At 52.5% G+C, this 11,880-nt stretch overlaps 1 protein-coding gene across 4 annotated transcripts in view; it reads right to left on the bottom strand.

Moving 5' to 3' along the window:
• Positions 1 to 7,541: 7,541 nt before the first annotated feature.
• FOXP4 (forkhead box P4) overlaps positions 7,542 to 11,880 on the bottom strand; it is a 61,208-nt gene continuing 56,869 nt past the window's right edge. For all 4 annotated transcript variants that reach the window (XM_064733101.1, XM_064733104.1, XM_064733103.1 and 1 more), the window contains exons 14-17: positions 11,275 to 11,396; positions 11,095 to 11,161; positions 10,590 to 10,756; positions 7,542 to 9,493 (exon numbers count right to left, since the gene is read on the bottom strand). In XM_064733101.1, the coding sequence (XP_064589171.1) occupies positions 9,349 to 9,493; positions 10,590 to 10,756; positions 11,095 to 11,161; positions 11,275 to 11,396 (501 nt within the window). In that variant the 3' untranslated portion in view covers positions 7,542 to 9,348. The remainder of the gene's footprint in view (positions 9,494 to 10,589; positions 10,757 to 11,094; positions 11,162 to 11,274; positions 11,397 to 11,880) is intronic.

Raw genomic sequence — 11,880 nt, 5'->3', positions numbered from 1 at the left:
GGGCCGTGTCCCCGCAGGGCCCCACGAGGATTTGTCCCCGTGCCGAGCGTCACGAGGAGCCGTGGGATGTTTGCGGAGCTGTTTTCGATCCCACTGCTGCTTTTTCCAGGCCTCATCCTGCACTGCGAATCCCTCAGTGATCACACCCAGCACTCTCAGGGTCCCAGTGAATCCCACAGTGATCACACCCAGCCTCAGTCTGTGCTCTCAGGGTCCCACGAATCCCTCAATGATCACACCAGGCCTCATCCTGCACTGTGAATCCCTCAGTGATCACACCAGGCCTCATCCTGCGCTCCCAGTGAATCCCTCTGCAATCACACCCGGCCTCATCCCGCGCTCCCCCCGGTCCGGCTGTGCTCCGAGGAAGGCTCTGGCTGTGGGATCTGGCCGGCTTTGTGCAAACAAGGCCGTTCCTGTAGGTGTGTGACTGCACTGACCCACATTCACAAACCCTGGCACCCCGCGCCGCTCCCGGCTCCGCCGCCGCCAAAATAAACCCAAAATAAACCCAGCCCAGCTCTCGCAGCTCCCGGTGCTCCTCGGGGGGAGCAGGGGCTGGGCTCCACCTCCCCTGGATCTACACCCCCAAAACGCCTGGATCTACATCCCCAAACCCCTGGATCTACATCCCAAAATCTCTGGATCTGCATCCCCAAGCTCCTCTGGATTTGTGCCCCAAACCTCCCAGATCTGTGCCCCAAACCTCCCTGGATCTACACCCCAAAACCCCCAGGCCCGCTCCCAAAACCCCCAGATCTGCACTCCATAATGCCCAAATCTACACCCCAAAACCCCAGATCCACACCCCAAACCCCCAGATCTGCATTCCATAGCGCCCAGATCTACACCCCAAAACCTCTGGATCTGTGCACCCAAAACTCTCCAGATCTGCATCCTAAACCCCCCTGATTTACACCCCAAAAACCCCAAGATCTGCACCCCAAAATCCCAGATCTGCACCCCAAACCCCCCTGACTTACACCCCAAAAACCCCAAGATCTGCCCCCCAAATCCCCCGATCTACATCCCCAAAATCCCAAGATCTTCACCCCAAACACTTCAGATCTGCACCCCAAACTCCCCTGATTTACACCCCCAAAATCCCAGATCTGCACCCCAAACCCTGTGGGTTCCCCATGCCCCAGACTGGAGGCGTTGGGAGATTTAAACCTCCCTGACCTTCCTGTCTCCGGCGAGGATTTAGCACTAAAACCTCGACTTTTCTGTTCAAAGAAGGTTTTGCAACATTCCCGGCATCCATCCCTGGGCAGAGGCTTGGAAAATAAAATAAATAAACAAGAGAAAAACGCGTGTGATCCTGGAAAACAAGGAATGAAAGAGTGTGGCGGGATGGGGCTGGGACAGAGCCGGGCTGTGTTTTTTTGGGGTCTGAGCCATCACCCCCTGATTTGTGGAGCAGAATTTCCCTGTCCCTGTGCACACACAAAGTCTCTAAACAAAATAAGCTCCTCAAGGCTCTTCTGCTCTGCCTGCCTGCCTGGGTCTGCAGTGAATGACCCCAGTGTTTTACATGTGCTGCTGAGAAGATTTTGATGAGTCACGAGCTATTTCTGTAAATAATTAAAAAAAAAAAAGAAGGAAATGGACATTCAATATTAAAAAAAAAATGGGGCCCCATGAACGTTCATCTTCAGAAGATGAAAAAAATTAAAAACTTCCCCAAAACTTCGCTCTGTGCGGAAACCCGGGAAGGAGCACAGAGCGAAGTTTTGGGGAAGTTTTTAATTTTTCTGCACCCCAAAACCTCCAGATCCGCACCCCATCACCCCCAGATCTGCTCCCCAAAACCCCCAGATCCACACCCCAAAATCCCCAGATCTGCACTCCACAATGCCCGGGATGAGCAGAGGTTTTTGGAGAGGTTGGGGTGGCAGAAGTGGGAGCTGACGCCCATCCAGGTGTCCAATCCCATCCAGGGCCTGCTCCCACCTTTTCCTGGGCTTTTCCTTCCCACAATTTTTCCTCTCCTCATTTTCTGAGCCCCCAAAGCAGGGGGGTTCACAGTAATCCCACTGGGATGAGTGGCCCGAGTGTTTTGGGGTCCCTTCAGCCCTGATCCCAGCCACAGAGACCCCCAAAACACCAGGGAAATCTTGGAGCAGGAACCCTTTGGAAATTTTCCTTCCTGATATTCCAATTTCTTAGTGCTCATTTAGGTAAAAACCAAACCCAAAACCCCCAAAGTTCTCCCTCCTTTTTTTTGGTTCTTTTGAGGTCTTTGGGAGCTTTGCTGGCTCTGGGTTATCCAAGGCAGTGACTTCCCCCAGTTGTGCTTCAGGGGTGACCAAAAATCCCAAAGATTTGGGGTAAAACATCGGGGTGGGCAAAAATCCCAAAGATTCGGGGTAGGTAAAGCATCGGGGTGGGTAAAAATCCCAAAGATTTGGGGTAAAACATCGGGGTGAGCAAAAATCCCAAATATTTGGGGTAAAGCATCAGGGTGAGCAAAAATCCCAAAGATTTGGGGTAAAGCATCAGAGTGTGCAAAAATCTAAGATTTGGGGTAAAGGATTGGGGTGTGCAAAAATCCCAAATATTATTTAGGGTAAAGGATTGGGGTGTGCAAAAATCCCAAAGATTTGGGGTAAAGCATCAGGGTGGGTAAAAATCTCAAAGATTTGGTGTAAAGCATAGAGGGGGGGTAAAATTCCCAAAGATTTGGGGCAAAGGATTGGGGTGAGCAAAAATCCCAAATATTTAGGGTAAAACATTGGGGTGAGCAAAAATCCCAAAGATTTGGGGTAAAGGATCAGAGTGTGCAAAAATCTAAGATTTGGGGTAAAGGATTGGGGTGTGCAAAAATCCCAAAGATTTGGGGTAAAGGATTGGGGTGTGCAAAAATCCCAAATATTTAGGGTAAAACATTGGGGTGAGCAAAAATCCCAAAGATTTGGGGTAAAACATTGGGGTGAGCAAAAATCCCAAAGATTTGGGGTGTGCAAAAATCCCAAAGATTTGGGGTAAAGCATCAGGGTGGGTAAAAATCTCAAAGATTTGGTGTAAAGGATTGGGGGGGGTAAAACTCCCAAAGATTTGGGGTGAGCAAAAATCCCAAAGATTTGGGGTGAAGGATTAAGCAAAGCGAGGCCCAGCAGCAGCACGATAGGTAATTTCTTTTATTGCATTTTATAATGCCATTGTCCATACAGATTACATGCAGCTAGACCTACTGTACAAGGGTTTACCGTCTGCCCACGCAGACACACGGAGAGCTCGGAGTACAAATACACAGCCGGGATTTTCCTTTTATACAGCACGAGGAGCCTCGGGGTCGCTTTTTACACACCCGCCCTCCCCGGGACCTCACCCCACCTGCCCAGCATCGCCTTCCCACCCAGCGCCGCGAAAACCGGGGAAAAAACGGGGAAAAATAAGAAAAAAGTGGGAAAAATTAGGAATAAAATAGGAAAAAAAGAAGGGGGGAAAAAGGGAAAAAATTGGAATAAAATAGGAATAAAAGAGGAAAAAATAGGAAAAAATAGGAAAAAAACCAGGAATAAAATAGGAAAAAAAGAGGAAAAAATAAGAAAAAATTGGGAAAAATTAGGAATAAAATAGGAAAAAAAGAGGGGGAAAAAAGGAAAAAAAAAGGGAAAAAATTGGAATAAAAGAGGAATAAAAGAGGAAAAAATTAGGAAAAAATAGGAAAAAATAGGAATAAAATAGGAAAAAAGAGGAAAAAATAGGAAAAAAATAGGAAAAAAGAGAAAAAAGAGGAAAAATAGGGAAAACATAGGAAAAAAAGGAAAGAAGAGGAAAAAATAGGAAAAATAGGAAAAAATAGGAAAAAATAGGAAAAAATAGGAAAAAATAGGAAAAAAATAGGAAAAAATAGGAAAAAATAGGAAAAAAATAGGAAAAAATAGGAAAAAAATAGGAAAAAAACCCAAAAAAATAGGAAAAAAGAAGAAAAAATAGGAAAAAAATAGGAAAAAATAGGAAGAAAAGAGGAAAAAATTAAGAAAAAAAGGTGGTGGCAATGCTGGCGCTTCCCAGATGTCCCCAGGGGAGATGTCCCCAATCTGTCGCAGCTCCAGCCCTCCCAGCCCAGCCCCTGGCTCTGGAATGTCCCGACCTTCCCCAACGCTTCCAGGATAAAAACCGAGACCCAGGGAGATGCTGCGGGGCACTGAGGTTGGCCAGGGGTGTAAACAAAGCAAAGAAAACCCTTTGGTTTGGTGCAGGTTCAGCAGCTCCTCCTTCCCTCCCAGCGCTGGGTTCTGACCCCCCCGTCCCCAGGTGTGGGGAGAAGAAATCATTGAGGAATTAATAAAATAAAATAAAAAAAAAAACACAATAAAACAAAGACAAAACCATGGAAAATGAATAATTCCTTCCGTGGGAGATACCAGAAAAATGCCTTTAGGTCCAGGGAGGTGCCCTCAGCTGCCCCCAAGGGTGGAGAGAAACAGAAAATAAATCACAAAAATACAGAATAACCCCCCCCTAAAAAAAAAAAAAAAAAAAGAACAATTTGTGTTGGTAGGTTGACAGCCAGAATATCTCTATCTCAATATATACAGACACACAATTCCGTTTGGTCCTTGATCCTCCCTCCCTCCCTCCCTCCCCAGCAGCGTTTTGAGGTAAAACTCGCAGAATTCCGGAAAATTCCAACCAAAAATGAAGCAGAGGGGTGGGAAGGGAGGAGGCAGCGAGGCAGGAGGGGACTCTCAGTACCTGGGCTCAGGTGGAGCCTGCAGAGCTGGCCGGGCTGGGTGGGGGTAAGAGAAGAAATTCAATTTACCCCTGAGTATCAAACCAGGCACGTTTCCCTTTGGAATCGTGGAATTCCCAGGGTGGGGCGGAAAAAAAGCATCACCTGGAGCCACTGGGCTTTTCCAAACCTGTGCATTGTGTTTTAAGGAAAAAAAAAAAAAAATCCTCTTTTATATGGATAGATTTATTTTTTTATATATAATATATAGGGAGTGCTTTTGGATGGGGCTGAGGAGCGTCGGGAATTGTCAGAGCAAAGGGGAAGGAGCCCCTGGGTTTGGGGGGGATTTGGGCTGAATCCATGGGGATCTGCAGGCCTTGGGATGCATTTTGGGGGTGTTTGTACCTCTGGAAAAATTAAAAAAAAATAAAAATCACACCCCAAGGAGGTGAAAAAAAAAAAAAAGAGAGAGGAGGAAGGTGAAGGAAAAGAGTGAGAAATGGGAAAAAAGGGGAGCAGCTACAGAACCCCCCCAAAAATCAGCTGAACAGCCGGCAAAGAGGGATAAAAATTCCCAAAATCCCAAAAGGCTGGATGGGGACAGAGGTTCCCTGCGGAGGGTATTGAGGGGTGGCCCAGCATCCCAAAGTCTGGAAGGTCCTTCCTGCTCCTTCCCGGGAATAAAGCAGCAAAAGGTGAGAAAAACCCCCATGGCAGCTGTAAACTTGTCCAAACGGTGATTTAAATTAAAGAGTGGGGGAAAAATGAAGAAAAAAGGGGAAAAAATGAAGAAAAAAGGGGAAAAAATGGGGGAAAAAAAGGAAAGGAAAGTAGGAAGAAAAATAGAGGGAAAAGGAAAAAAATAGGGAGAAGAAAAAAAGAAGAAAAAAGAAGAAAAAAGAAGAAAAAAGAAGAAAAAAGAAGAAAAAAGAAGAAAAAAGAAGAAAAAAGAGAAAGAAGAAAAAGAAAGAAAAAAGAAGAAAAAAGAGAAAAAAGAGAAAAGGAAATGGAAAGAGCAAAGAGGGGGAAACAGGAATAAAGATGAGGGCAAAAAGAAAAGAGGAAAATAAGGGGAATAAAGGAAAAATAGAAAAGGAATAAAAGACAAAGGGGGAATAAGGGGAATAAAGAAAAAGGAAGAAAAAAGGAGAAGAGAAAAGGGAGAGAAAAAAGGAAAAGAAACCTAAATAAAAAAGAGCAAAAGAGGAAAAAGTAAAGTAGATGGGGGAAATGCCTCGCAGCTCCTTGGGCAGGAATGGGATGGAATGGGATGGAATGGGATGGGCACAGCAAAAGGGGCTCTTTGGTGCCCCCCAGCCCGGGCAGGGTCTTTGGTGCCCGGCAGAGCTCGGGAAGGGGCCGGGCACGGGGAATGCACCGGGAATGAACCGGGAATGGGCTGGGAATGAACCGGGAGTGAGCCGGGGATGAGCCGGGAGTGAGCTGGGAATGAACCGGGGATGAGCCGGGAATGAACCGGGAGTGAGCTGGGAATGAGCCGGGGATGAGCCGGGAACGGTCCGAGGATGCTCGGGAAGGAAAGCCTGTCCCGGAGCCGGGGATGCTCCGGGAATGAGCCTGGAATGAGCCTGGAATGAGCCGGGAACACTCCGGGAATGAGCCGGGAACGCTCCGGGAATGAGCCGGGAACGCTCCGGGAAGGAAGGAAGGAGCGAAGGAAGCGCAGTCGCGGCGCTCGCACGGCAGCCGCGGGCACGGGTGACACCTAGAGGGGTGTCGGGGGGAACGGGGAAACGCCGGGATCCGGGCACGGGAGAGACCCCCGGGCACCGCCCCAGCGAGTGGGACACACAGGGGGACACACAGGGACACCCCAGTCCCTGCAGCCGGCTGGGCATGGAGGATGCGCCGGGCAAGGAAAAGGATGAGGGGGAAAGGAAAAGGATGAGGGGAAAAGGATGAAGGGAAAAGGAAAAGGATGAAAGGAAAAGGATGAGGGGAAAAGGAAAAGGATGAGGGGAAAAGGAAAAGGATGAAAGGAAAAGGATGAAGGGGAAAGGAAAAGGATGAGGGGAAAAGGAAAAGGATGAAGGGAAAAGGAAAAGGATGAAAGGAAAAGGATGAGGGGAAAAGGAAAAGGATGAAGGGAAAAGGAAAAGGAAAAGGATGAAAGGAGAAGGATGAGGGGAAAAGGAAAAGGATGAGGGGAAAAGGAAAAGGATGAAGGGAAAAGGAAAAGGATGAAGGGGAAAGGAAAAGGATGAGGGATGTCCAGGCTCACCCCACAGCTCCAGGAGCCCCTCGGGGGGATGTCCTGGTTTGAAAACCAAGTGAGGAATTTTTGGGACGCTCTGGTCACAGCATTTGGGTGCTGTTTGACCACAGCATCCCAAAAAACCCTCACTTCCTCTTCAAACCAGGACAGGGGGTGACAGAGGTGGCACACGGGGACAGGCTCCGGGTGTGGCACTTCCAGCCCCAAACGCGGCTCCCGTGATGCCAACGGTGACACAACCCCCAGGAATGTCACATCCCAGGAAAACGGGACAAAGAGGGATGGAGGAGACCTTGGGGTCACTTTGGAGAGCCCAGAAAACCCAGAGCAGCTCCAGGTCCATCACAGCAGATCCTGCTGGGTGCCAGGACAGCCAGAGCCAGCCTGGCTGTGCCAGGGAAGGGGAGGATTCCAGGGAAGGGGAGAATTCCAGGGAAAGGGAGGATTCCAGGGAAAGGTGAGGATTCCAAGGAAGGGGATGCTCCCCAAAGCCACCACGGGACACTGGGAATGCCACACTGCCTCCCTGGCACTGGGTGCCCACATCACCACCCCAGAAAGAAAGAGCAGGGAGAAGAGGGGCGTTTGGTTGTGTTGTTCTCGTTATTATTAATTTTTTCGTGGTTTTTGTTTTTTTTTTTTTTGGCATGAATACCATCTGTTCACCTGAACTACGGACCTTCTGTCTCTAAGAAATCTTTTGGTATCTTCCCATCTGGACGCAAACAAAAGGATGAGGAAAAGAAAAGATGAAAAGCAGAATTTCCTCCCCCCACACCCCACCAGCAGCAGCAGGATTTGGCCACCACAGGGATCCTCCAGGGCCACCTTTGGTGACCCCCAGGTCCCCTGCAGGTGCTCAGCTGTGGGGATGGTGCCCCTTTGCTCCCCTGGCCCAGCTTTGGGGGTGCAATGGGGGGCACTGGGAGTGCCTGGAGTGACGTGGGAGCAGTGGCCATCCCTGCTGGCTGCGAGGTGGCAGCACTGTGGCTGATGGCCAGCAGGAAGGAGGGAGCTGTGACCGTGCTGCCAGCACTGCTGGGGATGGTCAGCACTGATGGTCAGTGCTGCTGGGAATGGTCAGTGCTGCTGGGAATGGTCAGCAGTGATGGTCAGTGCTGCTGGGAATGGTCAGTGCTCCTGGGGATGGTCAGCAGTGATGGTCAGCACTGACAGGGTGGTCAGCATTGCTGGGAATGGTCAGCAGTGATGGTCAGTGCTGCTGGGGTGGTCAGCATTGCTGGGAATGGTCAGTGCTGCTGGGAATGGTCAGCAGTGATGGTCAGTGCTCCTGGGGATGGTCAGCACTGCTGGGAATGGTCAGCAGTGATGGGAATGGTCAGCACTGATGGTCAGAACTGCTGGGGATGGTCAGCACTGATGGTCAGTGCTCCTGGGGACGGTCAGTACTGCTGGTCAGCACTGATGGGAATGGTCAGCAGTGATGGGAATGGTCAGCACTGATGGTCAGAACTGCTGGGGATGGTCAGCACTGATGGGAATGGTCAGCACTGCTGGTCAGCACTGATGGTCAGTGCTCCTGGGGATGGTCAGCACTGACAGGGTGGTCAGCAGTGATGGGAATGGTCAGCACTGCTGGTCAGCACTATTGGGGTGGTCAGCACTGATGGGAATGGTCAGCACTGATAGGAATGGTCAGCACTATTGGGGTGGTCAGCAATGATGGGAATGGTCAGCACTGCTGGTCAGCACTGCTGGTCAGCACTATTGGGGTGGTCAGCACGGCTGTGGCCAGCAGCCCCCCTCCAGCTGGGGCTCAGGGAGGGTGGCCAAGCCTGGAGGCTGCTCTGCTTGCCCCGCAGAGGTGACAAAGGGACACGGTCCCAGCACCGCGCTGCTCGGTGTCCATCCCAGCTCCGTGCCAAACCCCACACCCTGCACGGGACTCAGCCCCGTTTCTGCTGTTTCTTCCCCCAAAGCTGGGTGGAGGCAGCACGTGGGCAGGGTCCACGATCCCTCCGTAGTGCAAAGCCCACTGGGGGACACAGAGGTGACAGCAGGGCCCTGCCACGGCTCCCCAGGGCTCAGGGGACAGAGGTGCCTTCCGTGCAGGAAGGAAGGAAGGAGGGACCATTCTGGACAGGAACAACCAACCCACCATCCTCATCCACCAGTCACTAACCAAGGCAGGAGGGCAGGAAAAGTCCAGCTCTTGGGGTTTTGCTTCCATGTCGTGGTGGGGCCAGTCTGTCCCCAGGCAGTGGCAGCGTGAGGGACACGCCAGCAGCAACAGGTCGGTGCCATTGTCATTGTCATCGTCCCAAGGAAAACCCTTTTGCTTTGTGGAAGTGCCTTGAAAGAACCAGGACAGCGCCAAGGTCACCTTGGGGAGGTGGGAGCGTGGCGTGGTCTCCGTCCAGGAGGGTGGGAAGGGTCTGCCCCGGGCTGGGGGAGGAGGAAGGAGTCCTTAGGACAAGTCCTCCACCGGCAGCTCCTCCTCCAGGTCCCTGTCGTCGGCGATCGTCACATTCTGGTTGGTGGTGGCCATCAGTGACACGGGTCTGCTGTCCTCCTCGGCCTCAGCTGGCTCCTCCTTCACGTGCACGGGGTGGCTGTGGGGAACAGGAGCCTTCAGCCTCGGGATGTGGATGCCACAACCCAAAACTCCCCAGATTTTTGGTTCAGAACCTCCCTCACCCTGGGAGCAGAAGCCAAAACCCTCCTAAACTCTGAGAGCCGCCCACAATCAGCTCCTGGTGGCTGCGGGGAGGGGGAGCCTTCAGCCTCAGGGAGCTGATCTCATAACCCACAACTCCCTGAAATTCTTGGTCCAGAACCTCCCTCACCCTGGGGATGGGAGCCCAAACCCCCTTTGCTCTGAGAGCTGCCCACAAGCAGCTCCTGGTGGCTTTGGGGAAGGGGAGCCTTCAGCCTCAGGGAGCTGATCCCATCACCCAAAACTCCCTGAATTATTTGATACAGAACACCCTTGCCTTGGGGATAGGAGCCAAAACCCCCTTTGCTCTGCTGGGAATGGGAGCTCACAAGCATCTCCTGGTGGCTGTGGGGAGGAGGAGCCTTCAGCCTCAGGGATTGTGTCCTACCACCCAAAACTCCCCAAAGTTTTTGGTCCAGAACCTCCCTCACCCTGGGAGCAGAAGCCAAAACCCTCCTAACTCTGAGAGCTGCCCACAAGCAGCTCCTGGTGGCTTTGGGAAGAGGGAACCTTCAGCCTTAGGGAGCTGATCTCAAAACCAAAAACTCTCTGAGTTTTTTGGTCCAGAACCCCCTTGCCTTGGGGACGGGAGCCCAAACCCCCTTACCCTGTGGGGACGGGAGCCCAAACCCCCTCACCCTGGTGCCAGGAGCCCAAACCCCCTCACCCTGTGGGGACGGGAGCCCAAAGCCCCTCACCCTGTGGGGACAGGAGCCCAAACCCCCTCACCCTGTGGGGACGGGAGCCCAAACCCCCTCACCCTGTGGGGACGGGAGCCCAAACCCCCTCACCCTGTGGGGACAGGAGCCCAAACCCCCTCACCCTGTGGGGACGGGAGCCCAAACCCCCTCACCCTGTGGGGACAGGAGCCCAAACCCCCTCACCCTGTGGGGACAGGAGCCCAAACCCCCCCACCCTGGTGCCGGGGGCTGCCAGTGCCCCACGTGCCAGCCTCCCTGGGCACCCCCGTGCCCGGGCAGGGCCAGGCTGACCTGTACTGCTGCGGGGACAGGCGGGGGCTGTTGCTGCCGTTGCTGTTGACCTGCTCCACGGTGCTGCTGACGTCGTCGTGGCCCACGTGCAGCATGGCACTGGCCGAGCTGGTGTTGATCATGGTGGGGCTGTTGAGCAGGGGGAAGCTGCTCTCTGCCAGTGCAGCCTGGGACAGGGAGCATAAGGGATGTGGAATTTAGGTTGGAAGGGTCTTAAATCACATCTCATCCCACCCCCTGTTGTGGGCAGGGACACCTTCCACTGTCCCAGGTTGTTCCAGCCTGGCCTTGGACACTGCCAGGGATGGAGTCTGTGCCAGGGCCTGCCTGCCCTCACAGGGAATGATCTCTTCCATACATCAAACCTAAATTTCCCCTCTTTCAACTTGAACCCAATCCCTTGCCCCTCATTTCCTGATGAGATGCAAGACCCCAGTGGAGAACAGGGCTGTGGAGGGTTGAGAGTGTCCCCATGTCCTTGTCGGGGCCAGGGCTGGGTCCTTACCTGGTAACTTGCATTAAGTGCTCCATAACCGAGTCCTGAAATCATATTTTTGACTAAGGTGGGACTCCTGCAGGAAACAGAGAGAAAACAGAGGGATGATGCAGGGCTGAGCATTCCCAGCCTGGGCACGGGGCTGGTGGCAGCTCTGGGGCTGTGTCCCACGGGGGAAGGAGCACCCACCCTGTCATCTTTGGTGGCCTTCTCTTTTGGTACTCGTGCTCGTCCACGGTCCACACGGCGCCCTTGACGTTCTCCACGCGCACGAAGCACTTGTGCAGGCTCAGGTTGTGGCGCACGGCGTTCTGCGGGCACACGGGCACGGCCTCAGCGCCACAGCCTTGCCAGCCTCCCCCTGCCCAGCCCCACACCTCCCGGGGGCGTCCTGCCCCCCAAAACCCCGCTGGGTGCTCCCTGACCCCACTGGCACCGCGTGGTCACGACCTGGCTTGGAGGATGCTGAGGAAGGTGGGGACAGGGTGGGACAAGGGACAGCAGCTCCACTGCAGCTCTGGTGATGCTCAGCAAAGCCAGCTCCTCTTTCCTTTCCTTTTTCTTTCTCCCCCCTCCACCCCTCCCCTGTCGTTTTGGTCCTTTCCCTCCCTTTCTTCTTTACATCGACCATCTTTACATTTCTAAATGTAAAATAAAGAGACACACACGTAGGCAGACAGCGCAGCCCCGAGAGATACCAGCTCCCTTTTCCCCTTCCAACTCCCTGCCATTTGCTACTGCCCCTATTTCATTACCAATTTTAATTTGCCTCTAATTAAATCCTGTGTATTTTTC

The sequence above is a fragment of the Zonotrichia leucophrys genome, chromosome 26 (genome assembly GCF_028769735.1).
Source record: "Zonotrichia leucophrys gambelii isolate GWCS_2022_RI chromosome 26, RI_Zleu_2.0, whole genome shotgun sequence".
NCBI lineage: Eukaryota > Metazoa > Chordata > Aves > Passeriformes > Passerellidae > Zonotrichia > Zonotrichia leucophrys.
This window is presented reverse-complemented; position numbering and strand designations above follow the sequence as displayed.